At 41.5% G+C, this 24722-nt stretch overlaps 1 protein-coding gene and 1 pseudogene across 1 annotated transcript; both read right to left on the bottom strand.

The window, feature by feature from the left end:
• LOC106577721 (uncharacterized) overlaps nt 1-8023 on the bottom strand; it is a 30758-nt pseudogene extending 22735 nt beyond the window's left edge.
• Nucleotides 8024-14889: 6866 nt separating this feature from the next.
• On the bottom strand, nt 14890-17420 carry LOC106577671 (uncharacterized). The gene is made up of 6 exons (XM_014155990.2): nt 17333-17420; nt 16827-17189; nt 16331-16681; nt 16085-16216; nt 15909-15958; nt 14890-15793 (listed from the first exon to the last, which is right to left on the bottom strand). The coding sequence occupies exons 1-6, from the start codon at nt 17376-17378 to the stop codon at nt 15650-15652; spliced, it is 1086 nt and encodes a 361-aa protein (XP_014011465.1). The 5' UTR covers nt 17379-17420; the 3' UTR covers nt 14890-15649.
• Nucleotides 17421-24722: the final 7302 nt, after the last annotated feature.

The raw sequence follows: 24722 nt of genomic DNA, 5'->3' as shown, positions 1-24722 counted from the left end.
GGTGACCTAAACTAGGACATGCTTAACACCCCGGCCATCCTACAATGTAAGCTTGATGCCCTCAATCTCACACAAATTATCAATGAACCTACCAGGTACAACCCCAAATCCGTAATCACAGGCACCCTCATAGATATCATCCTAAAACGCCTGTGGCGTACTGCATTAGCATCGAATAGCCGATATGCAACTTTTCAGGGAAGTTAGGAACCAATATACACAGGCAGTTAGGAAAGCAAAGGCTAGCTTTTTCAAACAGAAATTTGCATCCTGCAGAACAAACTCCCAAAATTTCTGGGACACTGTAAAGTTCATGGAGAATAAGAGCACCTCCTCCCAGCTGCCCACTGCACTGAGGCTAGGAAACACTGTCACCACCGATATATCCACGATAATTGAGAATTTCAAAAAGCATTTTTCTACGGCTGGCCATGCTTTCCACCAGGCTACCCCTACCCTGGTCAACAGCCCTGCACCCCCCCAGCAACTTGCCCAAGCCTTCCCAATTTCTCCTTCACCCAAATCCAGATAGCTGATGTTCTGAAAGAGTTGCAAAATCTGGACCCCTACAAATCAGCAGGACTAGACAATCTGGACACTCTCTTTCTAAAATTATGAGCCGAAATTGTTGCAACCCCTATTACTGTACCCCTGTTCAAACTCTCTTTCGTATCATCTGAGATCCTCAAAGATTGGAAAGCTTCCGTGGTCATCCCCCTCTTCAAAGGGGGGAGACACTCTAGACCCAAACTGCTACAGAACTATATCTATCCTGCCCTGCCTTTCTAAAGTCTTTGAAAGCCAAGTTACCAAACAGATCACCGACCATTTCGAATCCCACCATACCTTCTCCGCTATGCAATCTGGTTTCCGAGCTGGTCATTGATGCACCTCAGCCACGCTCAAGGTCCTAAACGATATCATAACCTCCATCGTTAAGAGACAATACTGTGCAGCTGTATCCATAGACCTGGCCAAGGCTTTCGACTCTGTCAATCACCAAATTCTTATCGGCAGACTCAACAGCCTTGGTTTCTCAAATGACTGCCTCGCCTGGTTCACCAACTACTTCTCAGACAGAGTTCAGTGTGTCAAATCGGAAGGCCTGTTGTCCGGTCCTCTAGCAGTCTCTATGGGGGTGCCACAGGGTTCAATTCTCGGGCCGACTCATTTCTCTGTATACATCAATGACGTCGCTCTTGCTGCTGGTGATTCTCTGATCCACCTCTATGCAGACGATACCATTCTGTATACTCTGGCCCTTCTTTGGACACTGTGTTAACTAAGCTCCAGACGAGCTTCCCACAGGCTCCAAGTCAAACCCACTGGCTCCAGGTCATCTATAAGTCTTTGCTAGGTAAAGCCCCGCCTTATCTCAGCTCACTGTTCACCATAGTAGCACCCACCCGTAGCACGCGCTCCAGCAGGTATTTTTCACTGGTCACCCCCAAAGCCAATTCCTCCTTTGGCTGCCTTTCCTTCCAGTTCTCTGCTGCCATTGACTGGAACGAATGGCAAAAATCACTGAAGCTGGAGACTCATATCTCCCTTACTAACTTTAAGCACCAGCTGTCAGAGAAGATCACAGATCACTGCACCTGTACATTGCCCATCTGTAAATAGCCCATCCAACTACCTCATCCCCATACTGTTATTCATCTTTTTGCTCCTTTGCACCGCAGTATCTCTACTTGCACATTCATCTTCTGCACATCTATCACTCCAGTGTTTAATTGCTAAATTGTAATTATGGCCTATTTATTGCCTTACCTCCCTCCTTATCTTACCTCATTTGCACACTCTGTCTATAGACTCTTTTACTATTGTGTTATTGACTGTATGTTTGTTTATTCCATGTGTAACTCTGTGTTGTTGTTTGTGTCGCACTGCTTTGCTTTCTCTAGGCCAGGTCGTAGTTGTAAATGAGAACTTGTTCTCAACTAGCCTACCTGGTTAAATAAATGTGAAATAAAAAATACAAAAAAATCTAAGATGTTTATTTTTACTGCAAGGCTTTTCTCTTGAAGAGAGTGAATTGTACTCTTAGTGACATGGATGTTTGTGGTTTAGATGCAATGAGGTGTGTGTAGAGAGTACGTGGTGAGGACTGAAGGTCATTGCTGGCGGTTAGAGATGAGTTTTCCTGAGTGTTAAATCTATTTAGGGTATTCAGAACACCACAGAGGTGTTTTCAGGATATATCTAAAAAAGAGTTTGAGACAAACTAAAACACCAGTCAATAGATGCATATCCTGTTGGGGCTAGGGGTAGTATTTTCATGGCCGGATAAAAAATGTACCCGATTTAAACTGGTTACTACTCTTGCCCAGAAACGACAATATGCATATTATTAGTAGATTTGGATAGAAAACACTCTAAAGTTTCTAAAACTGTTTGAATGGTGTCTGTGGGTATAACAGAACTCATATGGCAGGCAAAAACCTGAGAAGATTACAAGCAGGAAGTGCCCTGTCTGCGATTTTGTAGTTCTGCTTTTGTTTGTCTATCGAAACTACAGTATCCGGGGGTTATGTTGCACTTTCTAAGGCTTCCATTGGCTCTCTAAAGCCGCCAGAAAGTGGATTGGGGGTCACCTATCTCTGGGCAAAGTATAGGAGCACTGTTTGTTAGTGGACTGTTTGAATGAATACAAGGTTGTCCGGTTGGAATATTATCGCTATTTTATGAGAAAAATAGCATAAAAATTGATTTTAAACAGTGTTTGACCTGCTTCTAAGTACGGTAAAGGAACATTTTGAAAAAAATTGGTCACGAAATGCGCTCGCACGTTACCCTTTGGATAGTGACCTGAACGCACGAACAAAACAGAGGTATTTGGATATAACTATGTATTATTTGGAACCAAAACAACATTTGTTGTTGAAGCAGAAGTCCTGGGAGTGCATTCTGACAAAGAACAGCAAAGGTAATCCAATTTTTCTAATAGTAATTCTGAGTTTACTGAGCCCTGACGTTGGCGGGTGTCTGAATAGCTAGCCTTGATGGCCGAGCTATGTGCTCAGAATATTACAAAATGTGCTTTCGCCGAAAAGCTATTTTAAAATCTGACACCGCGATTGCATAAAGGAGTTCTGTATCTATAATTCTTTAAATAATTGTTATGTATTTTGTCAATGTTTATCATGAGTAATTTAGTAAATTCACCGGAAGTTTTCGGTGAGTATGCTAGTTCTGAACATCACATGCTAATGTAAAAAGCTGTTTTTTGATATAAATATGAACTTGATTGAACAAAACATGCATGTATTGTATAACATAATGTCCTAGGAGTGTCATCTGTTGAAGATCATCAAAGGTTAGTGCTGCATTTAGCTGTGGTTTGGGTTTTTGTGACATATATGCTTGCTTTGAAAATGTCTGTGTGATTATTTCTGGCTGGGTACTCTCCTGACATAATCTAATGTTTTGCTTTCGCTGTAAAGCCTTTTTTAAAATCGGACAGTGTGGTTGGATTAACGAGAGTCTTATCTTTCAAATAGTGTAAAATAGTCATATGTTTGAGAAATTGAAGTTTTAGCATTTTTATAGTTTTTGTATGTCGCGCCACGCTCTTCCACTGGCTGTTGAATAGAGTGGGATGCTCACGTTCCACGTTTCCCATAGAAGATATTCACCGTGCATTATGCAACCAAAAATAACTTTGTTACATTGAGCATCAGCCTAATATGGTTGTTGCACACTAAATCTGTGGTCGAAATTTAAGGACAGAGAAAAATATCAAATCAAACAATCTCTCTATATGAAAGCAGTTGAACGTTTAATTTGATCTAAAACGCACAACAGTATCAATCTTAAAAGGAGCTTGACAGAATAAAATTGTAACACACAATGAAAAAGCCATAGTTATACATACAGTGTAGAAATCATAAAGTCAATGCAAGTTATTAAAGACCAAAAGTCTACGTTTCAAGCCATGTTTTGGCTACTCACCCGAGTACACAGTGTCTCTCTCCATGGCGACCCTCTGTCTACTCTGGCATTTACTTTCTTGTGGACGACGTTCAGAGCTGCGCCATGGAGTGTGTCAGCATCTTGATCCGGAGAGGAATACCACAAATAAAATATATATATTTGGTATTAGACTAAAATATTTATAGTGAAACGACACCTTTAGGTAAATGCCTATTTTTAATGCAGAGAAAATACATTGAATCAGCAACAGCTGGACAAGTGTTATGTCTGTCTACCTGGTTATGAGAACTGGGGATTGATGGAGTACTTGACTGAGGGTGCGTTCCTTTAAGACAAACACATGGTGGAATCATCATCATCATCATCATCATCATCATCATCATGCATTGAATTAACCCATTTTCATGACTAAAACATGTAATAATACTGCACCAACAGTTTAAGTATATATTGTGCACAATGATAACACTTAACTCTGCACAGCAGAAAGGTTTTCTGTCTGCTAAATGACTTAAATGTAAATGTAAATGTAAATGTTTTCTTGGTCTTCTTATACAAAACACAACCAAGGACAATGGTGATGAGGATGACACAAAGAGTCAACGCTACACCCAGACAGAACACCAAGAGAAGAATGTCCTCCTTACAACCATCTTTGGTAATACAGACAGTGATAGAGGATTGATTCAGGACATGTTGCTCTACCAGACATACAATTTATTCACAACAATGTGAAATAATGTTAGACATTTTCAGACATGTCAGAAATATCGCTTTCGGTCAATGTCCAGCTTGGTCCCATTCCTAAATAGTATCTCCCCACATGAGGCCACAGCACAGTAGTAAGTCCCAGCATCAGAGAGGCTGAGGTTCCTCATGGGGAGGTTGTAGACACAGCTCTGTGTAGGAGACCCAGCCTCAGGGCTCTTCTCACATTTATCACTCCTGTCTCCATAGGTGTAAATGATTCCTGGACGAGATTCCCACCTTACATACAGATACAGTCGGTATTAATCGATTAATCAATGATGGGGTTATCTTTAAAATGCTTAAGCTATCAAAAAGATGTGCTATTTATTCTCAAATGGTTTATAGTCAGAATTACTTGATTGCATTTTTCATAATTTGGGTTGGTTTCTGAGACTAGTGGTACATACAGTACCTATAGAAAGTCTACAGTAACATTGGATTTGTTCACATTTTATTGTTTTACAAAGTGGGGTTAAAATGGATTTAATTGTAATTTTTTGTCAACGATTTACTCAAAAAACGAATGTCAAAGTGAAAGAAATTCTAACATAAGATTACCTCGTACAAATATGTGGTAAGAATTAAACGTAGGAAATAAAAACATGTTTATTGACATATCACACAAGCATAAAGGCAGGTTACAGAGTTCCATGTTACAACCATTATCATCAAAGGGAAGAGTTCAGACATTTGCAAAATCATTAAACATACAGTATTCTGTGCTACACTTCTTTTTACAAAAGCAAATGTCAGTCAACCTCAGCCACTATTGCTGAGTATTTGAGACTTCTGGAACCATCTGAGTATCAGCTTTCACACTTGCTGGACAATTATACTCTGCATCTGAATGATTCTACGTTGATATTAGGAGAGTATGCCAATGCAGTGACAGTCTCTTCAGCTCGGTCCGACTATTACATTTTACAGCAAATGAGGAAAGTACAAAACAGCCAAGTCACACGGACACAGTCAAACTCAAAGTTAAGGTCAGTAGGGCTCAACTTAATATGATGCTATTGGAGGAATGGACTGTCACATCCTAACTTGATGACTCACACCAGAGTAGATGGTTTCTTCCTCTCTCTGTTCTCTCCTCTGTCTCCTGGGCTTGGTACTCTTCTTGTCAGTGAACTTCAGGGCAGTGCAGTTCAAGGCATCATCGTCAACGTGGAGCTATGGGGATGAAACACAGACTCCCTCAATTCAGACTCTGGGTCAAATCTAATGCTGTAATCTTTTGCTTTAATAATCTTATCCAGACTCTTGATACAGTACAATTGATCTTGCTAACCTGTTGGTCTGAAGTGTTGGCATGAGGATTCCCATAGTGGCTTTGTTGAAAAGGGGTCCCTGCTAAAAGACAAATGTCAAAACATTCACTATACTTGAAACCGTTTCTTGTTCACTAATAAAAAGACATTCTGCTGTGAATGTCATATTATCCACTTCAAAATGAAGTAGGCTTGTGAAATTAAAACAATGTCCAGAGAGGGAAGTGATAAGAGGAGGGCTAGCCTTCACTCTTCTTTATGATCAATAACTATTATTACTATTGCTATTAGTATGAAGACTTTTACTGTACTTGCACAGTGTTCACATCGTGACCTCTTCATTCTCTCACAGAGAAGAACGTTGACAATCACACACAGAATCACAGCAGTTGTCAGGCAAGATATAATGATGAGGAAAAGAAGATTACTCTGATCATCCAACAGGTCTGAAACTTAAAAAACAAGGCTTAAATATTTTCTATTATTTTTTTCCTCAGTGCTTTTGGCATAGAAGTTAGATATAAAAGTTATATCATGTGAAATCTACTATGAAATAAAGGTGATAGATTTACATATTGATATTTCCCACCATTTGAGAGAAAATGTATGGTATTTTGGTTATGCACAGCTTACCTTCAACATCCAGCTTGGTCCCGTTCCCAAACAGTATCTCCCCACATGAGGCCACAGCACAGTAATAAGTCCCAGCATCAGAGAGGCTTAGGTTCCTCTTGGGGAGGTTGTAGACACAGCTCTGTGTAGGATACCCAGCCAAATGGCTCTTCTCACAAGAAACCATCTACTCTGTCTCCATTGATGTAAATGATTCCTGGATGGGATTTTCCTGAGCCATGTCTGAACCAATAGACACTGTTCTCCTGCACAGGTCTCAGTGTGTATTGTACAATTCAGAGTTACAGAGTCTCCTGGCTGGACTGACTCAGACACAGGCTGTTGGAGCACAGACATGCTGTTAGAACCTGAATCTGAAGAGAGTGAGTAAGATAATGGAGTGTATGTAACAGTGTAGGTTCCGTCCCTCTCTTCGCCCCAACCCGGGCTCGAACCAGGGACCCTTGCACAGATCAACAACTGACACCCCATGAAGCATCGTTACCCATCGTGCCACAAAAGCCACGGCCCTTGCAACGCAAGGGGAAACCCTACTTCAAGTCTCAGAGCGAGTGACGTCACTGATTTAAATGCTATTAGCGCGCACGCACCACCGCTAACTAACTAGCCATTTCACATCGGTTACATGTACATTTTATTTTCCTGCTGGATTCATTAATTTAGCATTATAGGAACACACTTAGGTACCGACTTAAGTTACCTTTGACAATTAAAAAAGTTATTTCTCCAAATTTGACTTCGCCCTCTTCCATAGCACCACAGTAATATGTAGCTGAGTCCCCTGACTCTGTCTTTGGTCAGGTTACAGCTGTAAACACCTCTCTTCACACTCAAACGTTTAGTCTCATTGAAGTCCTTGGTAAAATTGTTTTAATAAAAGGTCTTTTGAGTGCCATAATATGATGATGCCATGAGAAGAGGCTTCTGTCCAAGAGTTTGCTTGAACCAAGAGACCAGCCTTCCCTGTGGCTCAGTTGGTAGAGCATGGTGTGTGCAACGCCAGGGTTGTGGGTTCGATTCCCACGGGGGGCCAGTACAAAAAAAAAAAATGCATGAAATGAAAATGAAATGTATGTATTCACTACTGTAAGTCGCTCTGGATAAGAGCGTCTGCTAAAAGACTAAAATGTAAAATGTAAATGTAAATTAGATCGACAAAAGCAATTTAGTGATACACTTTGTCCCAGGTGTGTAACCATCAAAGGGTCTGGTTGGATTACATCCTTGTTAAGTGCACAACCTGTGAAGCAAACAAATTAAATAAATCAAAGACAAAATTATAGTACAGAATTATACAATACTATCATTATTCAGACTACATAGCTATTAAATGGATTAAAAAAGACTGACATAAAAAAAAGTAGAAGCATCCACATGTATTTTTCTTTCTTACCACAATTGGCGTAAAACAAAACAATTGTCCAATATATAATCATCATGTTACCGTCCTTTCTGAACTGTATAGAGTGTGGGGTCTGACAACAGGGCACCTTTTATATGTTGACACTCATTGGGTAATCATTATGATGTAGGCGGAAACTCTGAACTAAGTGGTATTATTGGCTGTCTGAACAGGCATAAAACGTGATAAAAACTACAATCTAACATGTGTCCTGTGACATACCATAGTTAGAGCAGCCCTTCAAATGATGTAAAGTCAGAGTTACTGGTTTGTATTTTTTCATCATTTGGGTCGGTGGCTGAGACTACTGGTACATATGTCCTCTTTGACATACACAAGGGGGTTTACATTGCATTTCTCACTTCATGTCTGTAGAAGGCAGTTCAAGCTTTCAGGAGGAAGTGAACTCTGGTGAGGTTGGCACCTTTTTGACAAAATAAAGATCCTTTGATACCTAGGGCAAATAAGTAATAAGAATAAGGCAAGTCATTAAACGTAGGAAATAAAAACATGTTTATTGAAATATCACACATGTTTAAGGGCAGGTTACAGAGTTCCATGTTACAACTATTATCATGAAAAGGAAGAGTTCAGACATTTGAAAATCATCATATACATTTTGTTTGTACACTTCTACCAAACCAAATGTATCCAGTCAGTCAACCTCAGCCACTATTGGTGAGGATTTGATACTACTGAAACCATCCTAGTATCAGCTTTCATACTTTGGGGGAAATTATGGTGAAGCTTGGCCCCTGCAATGGCATTCTTCATCAAATCAGAAGTGTACAAAATAGCCAGGTCACACGGACACAGTCAAGATCAAAGTGGAGTTCAGAGGAGGGGTGGGGCTTAACTTAGAATTATGCTGATCACAGGAGGCTGCTTAGGGGAGGTCAGCTAGTAACAATGACTGGAATGGAGTGAATGGAATGATATCCATATGTTGGATGTGCTCAATAGCATTCCATTTATTCAGTTCTAGCCATTACTATGAGCCCGACCTCCCCAATTAAAGTGCCACCGGCCGCCTGTGATACTGATTGGAGGACTGCCACATCCTGTCTATCTGACACACCAGAGTAGATGGTTTCTTCCTCTCTCTGTTCTCTCCTCTGTCTCCTGGGCTTGGTACTCTTCTTGTCAGTGAACTTCAAGGCAGTGTAGTTCAGGGCATCATCATCACTGTGGAGCTGTGGGGATAAAACACAGACTCACTCAATTCAGACTCTGGGTTAAATCTAGTGCTGTACTATTTAGCTATAATACTCTTATCCAGTCTCACTCTCGGTAGAGCAATTCTGCTAACCTGTTGGTCTGATGTGTTGGCATAAGGCTTCCCATACTGGCTGTGCTGAGAAGGGGTCCCCGCTAAAAGATTAATAACAAAATATTCAAAACACTTGAAACATACTATGTATGTCATATTTCCTGCTTTAAAATAAAGTAGGCTTGTGAAATGAAAACAATGTCCAGAGAGGGAAGTGATAAGAGGAGGGCTAGCCTTCACTCTTCTTTATGATCTGTAACTATTATTACTATTGCTATTAGTATGAAGACTTTTACTGTACCTGCACAGTGTTCACATCGTGACCTCTTCATTCTCATGAAGAGGAAAATGTTGACAATCACACTCAGAATCACAGCAGTTGTCAGGCAAGATAGAATGATGACAAAAATAAGCTTACTCTGATCACCCAACAGATCTGAAACTTAAAAAACAAATATACAGTACTTTAAAATGATTTTCTACTATTTCTTCTCAAACACTTTTACCCATAGACTGGTGATGTTGGCTTAAAAGTTGAGGATCTGCTATCTCTTCACAGTTATATAAAGTGACAAAGCCCTATAGTGCTTCCGGAAAGTGTTCAGACCCCTTCCCTTTTTCCACATTTTGTTACGTTAAAGCCATATTCTAAAATGGATTAAATAATTGTTTTCCCTCATCAATCTACACACAATACCCCATAATGACAAAGCAAAAACAGGTTTTTAGAAGTGTTTGAAAATGTATTAAAAATTAAAAAACATAATACCTTATTTGATATGAAACTCAAAATTGAGCTCATCTGCATCCAGGTTTCCAATGATCATCATAGAGATATTTCTAAAACTTGATTGAAGTCCACCTGTAGTAAATTCAATTGATTGGACATGATTTGGAAAGGCGCACACCTGTCTATATAATGTCCCACAGTTGACACTGCATATCAGAGCAAAAGCAAAGCCATGAGGTTGAAGGACTTGTCCATAGAGCTCCGAGACGGTATTGTCGAGGCACAGATCTGGGGAAGCATACCAAAAAATATCTGTAGTATTGAAGGTCCCCAAGAACACAGTGGCCTCCATCATTCTTAATTGGAAGAAGTTTGGAACCACCAATACTCTTCCTAGAGCTGGCCGCCCGGCTAAACTGATCAATCAGGGAAGAAGGGCCATGGTCAGGGAGGTGACCAAGAACCCGATGGTCACTCTGACAGAGCTCCAGAGTTCCTCTGTGGAGATGGGAGAAGGAAAACCATCTCTGCAGCACTCCACCAATCAGTCCTTTATGGTAGTGTCCAGATGGAAGCCACTCCTCAGTAACATGCACTTGACCACCCACTTGGAGTTGGCCAAAAGAAACCTAAAGGACTCTCAGAGCATGACAAACAAGATTCTCTGGTCTGGTGAAATCAAGATTGAACTTTTTGGCTTGAATGCCAAGCCAAAAAGGAGGAAACCAGGCTCGCTCATCACCAGGCCATTACTAACCCTACGGTGGTGTCAGGATCATGCTGCGGGGAATATTTTTCAGTGGCAGGGACTGGGAGACTAGTCAGGATCGAGGGAAAGATGAACGGAGCAAAGTACAGCGAGATCCTTGATGAAAACCTACTCCAGAGCGCTCAGAACCTCAGACTGGGGCGAAGGTTCACCTTCCAACAGGACAACAACCGTAAGCACACAGCCAAGACAATGCAGGAGTGGCTTCGGGACAAGTCTCTGAATGTCCTTGAGTAGCCCAGCCAGAGCCTGGACTCTGTCGAACATCTCTGGAGATATTTGACAATAGCTGTTCAGCGACACTCCCCATCCAACCTGACAGAGTTTGAGAGGATCTGCAGAGAAGAATGGGAGAAACTCCCGAAATACAGTTGTGCCAAGCGTGTAGAGTCATACACAAGAAGACCTGAGGCGATTACATCGCTGCCAAAAGTGCTTCAAGAAAGTACTGAGTAAAATGTTCATATTTCACATTTAAATTTGCAAACATTTCTAGAATCCTATTTTTGCTTTGTCATTGTGGGGTATTGTGTGTAGATTGATGAGGGAAAAACATATTTAATCAATTTTAGAATAAGTCTGTAACGTAACAAAATGTCAAAAACTTCAAGGGGTCTGAATACTTCCCGAATGCACTGCTATGTAGGACACCCAGCCTTATGGCTCTTCTCACACTGATCACTCCTGTCTCTATGGGTGTAAATGATTCCTGGACAGGGTTCTCCTGAGCCATGTCTGAACCAATAGACACTGTGTTGTCCTGCAAAGGTCTCAGTGTGTATTCTACAGTTCAGACACAGAGTCTCCTGGCTGGACTTACTCCGACAGACTTCTGAAGAGGGTGACAGAGTAAGATCAATGTGTGTAAATTGTATTTTCCTGCTATATTTATTTATCGCCAATTTATTTGAATTTTATGGTGCAAAATGAAAATCCAAAATTAGGGAAGGAAGTTAAGTTACCTTGGACAATTAAAGCAATTAAAAGTTGATTTTGCCCACTAACATTGCACCACAGTAGTATGTACAGAGTCTCCTAGCTCTATCTTGGTGATTGTCAGGTTAAAGCTACCGTCTTGTCTCTTCACACTCAGACGTTTAGTCTCGTTAAAGTCCATGGTAAAGTTGTAGACATATGAACTCTCTTGAGCGTGGTGAAATGATGATGCTATCAGAAGATGTTTCTCTCCAAAGGTCTGCTTTAACCAAGCAACGATGGTCATCATATCAGATTAACAAAAGCAAGGGAGAGACACAGTACCTCCCATCTCAGTACAAGGGTCTGGTTGAACAATGTCCATAGTCAATGCACAAACTGTAAAATATAAAAATATAAATGGATCAAAAATTATTTCTACCCATTATAAAGACAGTACATCTCTTATACTTTCCATATTCATACTACAACTAATGTAAATGGATTCAAAATACTATGGCATGAAATTATTTGAAAAATAATCCACTTTTAAAATTCTTACTTACTTATCGAAGTTGGTGTAAAACAAAAACATTATCCAATGTCATATCTTCATTGTAATGTCAATCCTTTATGCACTGTATAGTGTGAGGGTGTGACAACGGGGCACCTCTTTTATGATGACACTTTACATGTAGCCATCATACAGTAGGAGGGAACAATGAACTGAGAGACTCTATTGGCTGTCTGAACAGGATTAAAAGCTACAGTCTAGCAAGTGTGTTTACAATAGTTTGAGCAGCTCCGACAGACTTTTAAAGAAGACAATCAAGTCAGAGTTATTAGATCAAGCTGATTAAATGGTGGATGATACACTGCTTATTTATTTGCGAAATGAAACTCATTAAGACCAATTTTCTTTTGATGTTTGGACAAACAGTAAAGGATCATATTCCGCTCTCTAATGCCTCTGGTATTGAGCCCATCCCAACCCAGCCTAGCCCAGAGGTAAAATTAATCCAAAATGTAGTAAGTTTCTCGCCCACAGCATACTGTATACAACCTCCATTTTTGGCTCTTGGTTTTCATCTTAGGCCTCCAACATTAAATAATATTATTAGTGTGGCAATAGCATGGCCTATTAATTTCAGACCTTTGTTGGTTACTAATGCCCTTTTAAATATGGCATAGGTATATTTTTGCCCTTTTTTTTGCCAGCCCAAATCCTCTAATTAACCTCAGTAGTGCCACTGCACAGTGCATGTCTCTTTTAAGTATATTATGTCTCTGTAATACTTTGTCTTTGTAATACATGTCTTCTTTGATATAAGTGTACCTTAAGTATTTGAAAGAAAACAAATATTATTTGTCCAGCTGGTCATTCAACAGTTACAATACTCCAGATGACCAGTAGAAGATCTGTTGTGTCTAGAATATGTCTTGTCATTTACAGTATAAAGGTGAAGGGGGGTAGAGCAGAGTGCGTATGGGAAAACAACTTAATGAAACAAGTCTACTGTATGTCAGTCTCATTCCCTGTATATCCTTCACAGAAACATGCACTGACTGATGTGTAACACCCGAGAGTGCATGTATGATTGGACACCAGTCAACCAGTCAACTTTCCAACCAATACATGACACATTTGATCCACTCTGTTTTTCTCTCTGGTTAGTGTGATTCTTATGAGAAGCAATCAAGAAGGAGGATCTTCCTCTATTGGGCTCCTTCTTACAGAGGAACCTGCAGTAGTTTTTGTGCTGTCTGATTGAGAATGTACTGAAAGTTCTCCCATGACATCATCATAAACTCACCCCTCCCCCTGATCCCATCGATATAGAATAAAGGGTGCTGTATCACACATGAGACAGTTAACTCAGAGAGTTCAAATAGTTTTCATCAGCAGTTCTTGGTGGTTTGTAACTGATTTCAGATAACTAAATATATATTTCAGTCAGTTTAATAAATAACTGTTTTGTTGTGGCTGTAAACTGTCAGGGGCAACATGAACAACAAGTAAAGATAGTGAGAACAACAGTGACACCACATAGACATCCTGCTGAAAACCACATAGAGACACAGAGACACAGAGAGCAGGTAGGAGGGTCCTGTGTGCACAAAGCCAGCAGGCCCACCTGACCAAAGCGTAGATACAGCCTCACCTTGGGATTACAGAAGTCTGCAGAGTACCTGGGAACTTGTTCACTGTGTGGGGGTGGGTGTAAATAGGTTGTCTCCCATTCTTATTCAACCACTCCCTGGAACTAAATATATATTTTTTAACTACACGTAAACATTTGTCATTGTCTTCGTCATATAGAGATCACTCTACTATCACTTTTATTTTGAGTGATTGCGTGGCTCCTCCTGATAACTTAGCTACACTTTATAATAACTTAGTTGATGTTAGTAGTAATGATCCAGTGATGTAGAATGCCTGGCCTGTTTGAGGCATGTGAATACATGATGCAGAAATGGGTTTATAACATGTTATAGACTTCTAATAAGCATGTACTAACTATATTACCTTGTTTTAGATTATTAACAGCCACACATTGTGTTTATTGGGCACTTGTTTGACAACTATTTCGGCTAGACACAAACTATCACAGGAAAGTACGTTTTCATCGATTCAACATTTTGAACATTTTCACAACTTCTAAACATTAATGCGGCTCTATTAGTGAAGCAGTCACAGGAGCTTCAATATACACTGCTGCTCCATATTGAAAGATAAATGAATTGCAGTCCTGCAAGGTAGACTGATACGTTCACATATTGTCAACAGTTTCTGAAAACTGCTAAATCACAATGTGTACATTGTCATACTTGAAATCAGCCTCTCAACAATATACTGTTCAAATTATATTCAGCTAAGATTTTTATTTTTAGTTCAGGCTTTTCTCATGAAGAGAGCGACATGGTTGTTTATGGTTTAGATGAACTGAGGTGTGTGTAGAGAGCGTGTGATGAGGACTGACAGTCATTGCTGGGGGTTAGAGATGAATTTAGCTGTGTTAAATCTATTTAATGCAGTCAGAACACCGCAGAGATGTTTTTAGACAAACTAAAACACCAGATGCATATTTACAGTGCATTATCGAACTAAAAAGAGCTTTGTGACATTGAGCGTAAGCCGAATATGGTTGTTGCACACTGAATCTGTGGGTGAAATTTAAGAACAGAGACAAATATGAATGCAACCCGAACAAGATCTCTATATGAAAGCAGTTTAATGTTTTATTGGATCTACTGTAAAATGCACAACAGTACCAATGTTAATAAATAAATTAGGGACATTTGGGCAATCTTGATACAACATTTTTAATAGAAATAAAACAGTTCATTGGATCAGTCTAAAAGTGCTCATACACAGTGCTCATACACTGATGTCATCTAGTGGCCAAAATCAAAATTGTCCCTGGGCTGGAATAATACATTATGGCCTTTCTCTTGCATTTCTTTTTTTTATTAACTTTTACCAGATCTATTGTGTTATATTCTACTACATTCCTTTCACGCTTCCATAACCTTCAAAGTGTTTCCTTTCAAATGGTACCAAGAATATGTTATTTTAGGCAAAAATTGAAAAAAAAGGGGGTAATCCTTAAGAGGTTTTAATTCGGGATCGGTGTCCTTTCCACGGGACGGTTGAGCTAACATAGGCTAATGCGATTAGCATGAAGTTATAAGTAACAGGAAAAATTCCCAGGACATAGACATATCTAATATTGGCAGAAAGCTTACATTATTGTTTATCTAACTGCACTGTCCAATTTACAGTAGTTATTACAGTGAAATAATACCATGCTGTTGTTTGAGGAGAGTGCGCAATTTTGAACATGAAAAGTTATTAAAAGGAGCTTGAACAGAATACAACTGATTGTAACACACAATGAAAAGCCATAGTTATACATACAGTGTAGAAAACACAAAATCAATGCACATTATTAATTAAAGAGCAAAAGTTGATGTTTCAGTCCATGTTTTGGCACCTCACCCCAGAGTACACAGTGTCTCTCTCCATGGCGCTCCTGTGTCTCCGGGTCTTTGGCTTCTTGTGGATGACATTCAGAGCAGCGTAATGGACCGACGTGAGTGTGTCATCGTCTTCTTGATCCTAAGAGGAATAGCAAAATACATTCCAAAGACATCAGGAAATTACCTGATATCTTGATAGAAGGATCTGTTTGCAGTTCACCCAAAACTGTTATATATCTTTATGGTCTGCATACCTGGTTATGAGAACTGGCGACTGCCAGACCACTTGTCTGAGGGTGCGTTCCTTTTAGAAAAACACATGAAGGAATCATCATCATCATCATCATCATACAATCAGTTTCATGACTAAAACGTATCGTATACCGCACCAACAGCTTGATCATATATTGTGGGCAATGATAATGCTTACCTCTGCACAGCAGAGAGGTTTTCTTGGTCATCTTACACAAAAAACAACCAAGGACAATGATGAGGATGACACAAAGAGCCAACGCTACACCCAGACAGTACACCATGAAAACATGGTCCTCCTTACAACCATCTGTGGAAATACAGACAGTGACAGTGGAGATTCAGGACATTTTGCTCCACCAGACATTGAGTTTATTCAAGGCACCATGAAATAATATCTGAACATATCAGAAGTATCACTTACGGTCAACATGCAGCTTGGTCCCGTTTCCAAACAGTATCACCCCACATGATGCCACAGCACAGTAGTAAGTCCCAGCATCAGAGAGGTTGAGGTTCCTCTTGGGGAGGTTGTAAACACAGCTCTGTGTAGGAGACCCAGTCTCAATGCTCTTCTCACACTGATCACTCCTGTCTCCATTGGTGTAAAGGATTCCTGGACAGGATTCTCCTGAGCCATGTCTGAACCAATAGACACTGTATTCTCCTGCACAGGTCTCAGTGTGTATTGTACAGTTCAGAGTCACAGAGTCTCCTGGCTGGACTAACTCAAACACAGGCTGCTGGTTCACAGACATGCTGTTGGACTCTGAACCTGAAGAGAGTGACGGAGTAAGATCATAGTGTGTATATTGTATTTGCCTGATATATACTGTACATTTAGTGCCATATCCTAAAGTACATTTCTAATTTAATGGTGCAAAATTTAAATCCCAAATTAGGGAAGGAAGTTAAGTTACCTTTTACAATCAATACAGTTCCTTCTCCAAATTTGACTTTGCCCACTTTCATAGCACCACAGTAGTATGTAGCAGAGTCCCATGGCTCTGTCTTGGAGATGGTCAGGTTAAAGCTGTCAACTCCTCTCTTCACACTCAGATGTTTAGTATCAGTGAAATTCTTGGTAAAGTTGTTGAAATAAAAATATTGTCCACTGGAAAGTCTCGATGTCATGAGAAGGGGTTTCTGTCCAAGAGTCTGCTTGAACCAAACAACATCGGTATTCACATCAGTTGGCAAAAAGCAAGTGATAATCACACTAGCTCCCCGGTGAGTAACCATCACTGGGTTTGGTTGAACAATGTCCTTGGTTAATGCACAAACTGTAAATCCAAACAAACATGGATCAAAGATCAAGATAAAGACGTAAAAACATCTAAAATACTTGCTTCAAAGTAATTCAAATGGATTCTAAAAGCCAGTAATATATAGATTGTTTTAAAGGATCTAAATCAAAATGTCTTACCGGAGTTGGCATAAAACAAAAAGATTGCCCAATGTCTGATCATCATTGTAACATCAGTCCTTTCTGCACTGTATAGAATGAGGGTCTGACAACGGGGCACCTTTTATGTGATGGCACTTTACATAGCTTTAATACAGTGTAGGAGGGAACTCTGAAACAAGAGATTTTATTGGCTGTCTGAACAGGAATAAAAAGTACTCTATGGCAAATATGTCATCTGGTTTACCACAGTTTGAGCATAAAAAAGTTTATAGAAGACATTGTAAAGCAAGTCAGTTATTGTATTGAGACAATCAAATAGTGGCTTGATACAGCTGGTTACTTATTTGGGAAATGTTACTTTTATTACATACCAGTTTGGACAAACAGTGAATGATCCTATTCTGCTCTCTAGTGCCTCTGATACTGAGCCCATCCCAACCCAGCCCAGCTCAAAGGTTACATTAATCCATAGTATGTTTTTAGTCTGTCTGACACCTAACTCATACCAAAGACTAAAAATGGGGACCGATAATCTTTGCTAATTAAATCAAAATCAAATTCACTTGTAACATGCTTTGCAAACTAAAAGTGAAATTCTTACTTGCGGACTCTTCCCAACAATGCAGAGAGAAAAAAAAATGAAATTAAAGAAAAGTAATAACATGAGGAATAAATACACAATGACTAACGATAACTTGGCTACATACACGGGATACCACTACAGAGTCGATGTGCAAGGGTACGAGGTAATTGAGATGGGTATGTACATATAGGTAGCAATAAATTGACTAGGCATCAGAATAGAAAATAAACAGTGACAGCAGTGTATGTGATGAGTCAAAAGAGCATCAAGCAAATAGTCTGTGTAGCTATTGGTTAACTATTTATCTAAGTACTTAGCAGACTTATTGCTTGGAGGTAGAAGCTGTTCGGGGTCCTGTTGGTTCCAGACTTGGTGCATCGGTACTGCTTGCCGTGCAATAGCAGAGAGAACCGTATTACTTGGGTGGCTGGAGTCTTTGACCATTTTTAGGGCCTTCCTCTGGGCCTGTTATAGAGGCCCTGGATTGCATGGAGCTTGGCCCCAGTGATTTACCCTAAACCTCAATAAGTCTTGTAATAAATAATGTGGAAATTTAGCAAGTTGAGGTGACTTAACTGCTTGGAGTAACCCTGGATTGTCAACTGTCATTGTTAAACATTCTGATACAACAGTAGCTAAGATGGGGAAAACTTTTAGAAACTTCAGAGTGTTTTCTATCCAAATCTACTAATAATATGCATATTCCAGTTCCTGGGCCCGAGTAGTAGGCCCAGGTAGGACGGTCCTGTGTACACAAAGCCAGCATGCACACATGACAAAAATGTAGATACGACCTCATCTTGTGCTTCCAGAATGCAGAGTACCTGGGAATTTGGTCACTGGGTGGGGGTGGGTGTGAGTGACATTGCCATCAACACAACTAAAAGAGGACAACACATTACAGAGGATAGATGACTTGCCACAATAGGTTGACTCCCATACGTATTCAACTACTCCCTGGAACTCAATACAAAATTACACACAAACACCAGTCATCGTGTTCGTCATATAGAGATCACTTTTCTATCCATTTTATTTTGAGTGATTGTTTTGCTCCAATTTATAACATAGTAGATGTTAGTAGTAATAATCTAGTGATGATGACTACCTAGCCTGTTTGATGCATGTTACTCTATGATGCTGAAATGGATTCATAACCTGTAATTGATGTGTAAGCATTTAAATATTACCTGACATTTTGAACCTTTTGACAACTTCTAAAAGTTGCTGAAACTCTAATGTTGAGCCAGTCATGAGGACTTCCATGTATACTGCTGCTCCCTATTGAAAGATAATATAATACAGTGGTTCAATGTGCACATTAAATACATTAAAACTGCTCAAATACAATGTGCACATTGTCATACTTGAATTATTTTTTTCAACATTATCAACTGTAACATACTCAGCTACAAAGTCTATTTTTAGTTCAGGATTTTCTCATGAAGAGAGTGAGTGGTGCTCTTAGTGACATGGATGTTTGTGGTTTTGATTCACTGAGGTGTGTGAAGACAGTGTGTGGTGAGGACTGATGGTCATTTCTGTGGTTTAGAGATGAGTTAAGCTGAGTGGTAAATCTATTTAGGGCCGTCAGAATACCACAGACATCTGATACAAGATACAGCTTAAAAAGAGAGTTTTAGAAAAGCTTTGTTATATTGAGCATAAGCCGTACATGGTTTTGCAGACTGAATCTGTGGGTGAAATAATCAGCACCTCACAACCCTGAGCTGCACACTTGACTCCCCTTCCCCCATGAGCGTCCGGAACATAAGAGTCTAGCGGGTACCATAAACCTGCCTCTCAAACTCTCTCTGACCTGTGTGACCTGTGCCTTGACAGGTTGTTAGGAAGGTTATTAGGGGGTCAGACATCTGCCCATCTTCTTGACGATACAGGTCACACAATACTTGCTCTCTACCTCAATCAGTGGCCTGTCTCTACCCATCAACAACTTTAGTAAATAACATCTATCTGGGCTTGTGGGATGGTGTGCGTGCACAGTGAGTTATGTGATATTTGTTGTTTGTTCTTTATAGGTGGTTACGATCGTTGTATGCTGCCTTTGTGTATAGCTGTATTGTAATGTGTAGGTAGCATATACATTTTCATACAGTCCTTCCCTTTTTAATAGCCTTGTTGCTCTACTTGTGCTATCAGATAGTATTGTGTACCGTGGATTCATTACCTCTGTTTTAGAACCACTACCATTCCACTACCTTTCCCACTTGTTATTCCCATGTACATTCCTATGTCCATCTCCATATTCATGATCTCCAGTGTGTGTACATACATTTCCCGAGTGTGTCCACTCTTGGACTGCCTTATTCCCCTCTTCCCCTCTTCAGCAAAGATCCTCAGTTTTCAATAAACAGAGCCAAGAAGAACAAGAACTTGTCAGACAGGCCACTTCCTGTAAGGAATCTTCTCAGGTTTTGGCCTGCCAAATGAGTTCTGTTATACTCACAGACACCATTCAAACAGTTTTAGAAACTTTAGGGTGTTTTCTATCCAAAGCCAATAATTATATGCATATTCTAGTTACTGGGCAGGAGTAGTAACCAGATTAAATGGGGTACGTTTTTTATCCGGCCGTGCAAATACTGACCCCTAGCCCCAACAGGTTAAAAGTTAAAATAAGCACTAAACCCGCTGCGCCTGGGTCCCTTTCATACGACGACCGTTACAGAACTTCCCACCACCAACGGACCAAGCAGCGGGCCCAGGAAGAGGAAGGATCCTGGGCCAGGGAGAGAAGGGAGTGGAGGACATTTTGGACATGGGAGGAGGTAATGGCAGGGGACAAGACCCTGCCATGGAAACAGGTGGAGACAGCGAGGGAGGAACGGCGAAAGTGGAGCGAAGAGCAGGCCCAACGTAGGATGCATGAGAGGCAGCCCCAAGAAATGTTTTTTGGGGGGCACACAGGTAGTTTGGCTGGGCCAGGGTTAAGCCCCAAGCCAACTCCCCGTGCTTATCGGAGGCAGCTTGTTACTGGTCAGGCCCTGTGCTATGGGGTGATGCGCACGGCGTCGAGGCCGAGCATTCACAGGCCGGTGTGCGCGGTGCCAGCGCCCCGCATTTACCAGGGGGAAGCGGGCATCCAGCCAGTAAGGGTGGTACCAGTACTGCGCTCAAGACCGCCAGTGCGCCTACACGGCCTAGTGTATCCTGTTCCCGCTCCTCGCACTAGCCCTGAGGTTCGTGTATCCAGTCTGGCACATCCAAAGCCAGCTCCACGCACCAGGCCTCCAGTGCGTCAGCCCAGTCCAACTCGTTCTGTTCCTGCTCCTCGCACTAGCCCTGAGGTGCGTGTTTCCAGTCTGGCACAGCCAAAGCCAGCACCACGCACCAGGCCTCCAGTGCGTCAGCCCAGTCCAACTCGTCCTGTTCCTGCTCCCCGCACTAGCCTTGCGGTGCGTGTCTCCAGTCTGGTACCTCCACTACCAGCCCCACGCATCAGGCTTTCAGTGCGCAGTACCCCGTCCAGAGCTTCCGATGACAGTACCCCGTCCAGAGCTTCCGACGACAGGTCCCCATCCAGAGCTTCCGACGACAGTACCCCGTCCATAGCTTCCGGCGACAGTGCCCCGTCCAGAGCTTCCGACGACATGTCCCCATCCAGAGCTTCCGACGACAGTACCCCGTCCATAGCTTCCGGCGACAGTGCCCCGTCCAGAGTGTCCGACGACAGTGCCCCATCCAGAGTGTCCGGCGACAATGCCCCATCTAGAGATGGCCCACAGTCCGGAACCGAGTGAGACGGCCCACAGTCCGGAACCGAGTGAGACGGCCCACAGTCCGGAACCGAGTGAGACGGCCCACAGTCCGGAACCGAGTGAGACGGCCCACAGTCCGGAACCGAGTGAGACGGCCCACATTCCAGAACCGAGTGAGACGGCCCACAGTCCGGAAGCGAGTGAGACGGCCCACAGTCCGGAAGCGAGTGAGATGCCCTACAGTCTGGAGCTCCCAGAGTCGTCCTACAGTCCGGAGCTCCCAGAATCGTCCTTCTGCCTGAGGTCTACAGCAAAGTGCCTCAGCCAGAGGTATTCAGCGGGGGTGGACAGGTTAGGTGGTGGACTAAGGCCAGAGCCTGAGCCACCTCCACAGTAGGAGGATTGGGGAGGGGGGGTGTAGCACGGGAACCGTCGGGGACGGCAGCCACTCTCCCTTCCCTCCCTTTAGTTTGGGGGGTTTATTTTGTGTTTATTTTTGTGTGAGGTGCATCCGGTGTCTGCACCTTTGGGGGGGGGTACTGTCACGTCCTGACCAGTATAAGGGGTTATTGGTTATTGTAGTTTGGTTAGGACGTGGCAGGGGGTATTGATTTTATGTGGTTCGGGGTTTAATGGGATATGTATTTATATAAGAGGGGTGTTTGATTTATGTGTTCCGGGGTTTTTGGTTAATCTTCTTGTTTTGTATTTCTATGGTTTTCTAAGTTGTGTATTTCTTTGTGTTGGCCTTGTATGGCTCTCAATCAGGAACAGCTGTACATCGTTGTTGCTGATTGAGAGTCATACTTAGGTAGCCCTGTTTCACCTGTCCCTTTGTGGGAAGTTGTTTGTGCATTGCTGTGTGTAGCCTGCATTGTTGTGCTTTTTCTTGTTTTGTGTTTTCAGTGTTCTAAATTAAAAGTTAACCTCTCTAGGGTATGTCGTCCCACCTACTCAACAGCCAGTGGAATCCCGTGGCACGATATTCAAATACCTTAGAAATGCTATTACTTCAATTTCTCAAACATATGACTATTTTACACCATTTTAAAGACAAGACTCTCGTTAATCTAACCACACTGTCCGATTTCAAAAAGGCTTTACAATGAAAGCAAAACATTAGATTATGTCAGCAGAGTACCCAGCCACAAATAATCAGACACCCATTTTCAAGCTAGCATATAATGTCACAAAAACCAACACCACAGCTAAATGCAGCACTAACCTTTGATGATCTTCATCAGATGACACTCCTAGGACATTATGTTATACAATACATGCATGTTTTGTTCAATCAAGTTCATATTTATATCAACAACCAGCTTTTTACATTAGCATGTGACGTTCAGAACTAGCATACCCACCGCAAACTTCCAGTGAATTTACTAAATTACTCACGATAAACGTTCACAAAAAACACAACAATTATTTTAAGACTTATAGATACAGAACTCCTTTATGCAATCGCGGTGTCCGATTTTAAAATAGCTTTTCGGCAAAAGCACATTTTGCAATATTCTGAGTAGATAGCTCGCCATCACGGGCTAGCTATTTTGACACCCACCAAGTTTGGCACTCACCAAACTCAGATTTACTGTAAGAAGAATTGGATTACCTTTGCTGTTCTTCGTCAGAATGCACTCCCAGGACTTCTACTTCATCCACAAATGTTGTTTTGGTTCAAAATAATCCATAGTTATGTTCAAATGTCCTCTGTTTTGTTCTTGTGTTCAAGACACTATCCGAACGGTGATGCGCCGGCTCGTATCGTGACAAAACATTTCTAAATATTCCATTACCGTACTTCGAAGCATGTCAAACACTGTTTAAAATCAATTTTTATGCGATTTTTCTCGTAAAAAATAGATAATATTCCGACCGGGAAAGCCTGTTTTCGTTCAAAGACTCAAAGTTGAAAATGGCCTCGTCTCGTGCACGCGTGCGCCCGTCTCATTGTTCTCAGATCGACCACTTACCAAATGCGCTACTGTTTTTCAGCCATGGGCTGCAAAGTCATCATTCAACGTTCTGGCGCCTTCTGGGAGCCTATGGGAGCCGTAGGAAGTGTCACGTTACAGCAGAGATCCTTTGTTTTCAATAAAGAGAGTGTAGAAGGCCAAGAAATGGTCAGAGAGGGCACTTCCTGTACAGAATCTTCTCAGGTTTCTGCCTGCCATATGAGTTCTGTTATACTCACAGACACTATTCAAACAGTTTTAGAAACTTTAGGGTGTTTTCTATCCAAATCAAACAATTATATGCATATTCTAGTTTCTGGGCAGTAGTAATAACCAGATTAAATCGGGTACGTTTTTTATCCGGATGTGAAAATACTGCCCCCTACCCTTAGAGAGGTTAAAATGAGCACTCAACCCGCTACGGCTTGGTCCCTTTCATACGACGACCGTTACAATATACATATGAGCTGGGTAATGTAAGATATGTTAACATTATTAAAGTGGCATTATTTAAAGTGACAAGTGATCCATTTATTAAAGTGGCTAATGATTTGAGTCTGTATGTAGGCCGCAGCCTCTCTCTGTTAGGGATGGCTGTTTAACAGTCTGATGGCCTTGAGATAGAAGCTGTTTTTCAGTCTCTCGGTCCCAGTTTTGATGCACCTGTACTGACCTCACCCTCTGTATGATAGCGGGGCGATCAGGCAGTGGCTCGGATGGTTGTTGTCCTTGATGATCTTTTTGGCCTTCCTGTGACTTCAGGTGCTGTAGCTGTTCTGGAGGGCAGGTAGTTTGCCCCCGGTGATGCGTTGTGCAGATTGCACCACCCTCTGAAGAGCCTTGCGGTTGCGGGCGGTGCAGTTGCTGTACCAGGCGGTGATACAGCTCGACAGGATGCTCTCAATTGTGCATCTGTAAAGGTTTGTTAGGGTTTTAGGTGACAAGCCACATTTCTTCAGCCTCCTGAGGTTGAAGAGGCGCTGTTGCGCCTTCTACACTACACTGTCTGTGTGGCTGGACCATTTCAGTTTGTCAGTGATGTGTACGCCGAGGATCTTAAAACTCTCCACCTTCACAACTATTGTCCCGTTGATATGGATGGGGGTTGCTCCCTCTGCCGTTTTCTGAAGTCCTCGATCATCTCCTTT

This window comes from Salmo salar, chromosome ssa18 (assembly GCF_905237065.1).
Source record: "Salmo salar chromosome ssa18, Ssal_v3.1, whole genome shotgun sequence".
NCBI lineage: Eukaryota > Metazoa > Chordata > Actinopteri > Salmoniformes > Salmonidae > Salmo > Salmo salar.
Note: the sequence above shows the minus strand (reverse complement) of the source record. Positions and strands in the feature narration are given on the sequence as shown.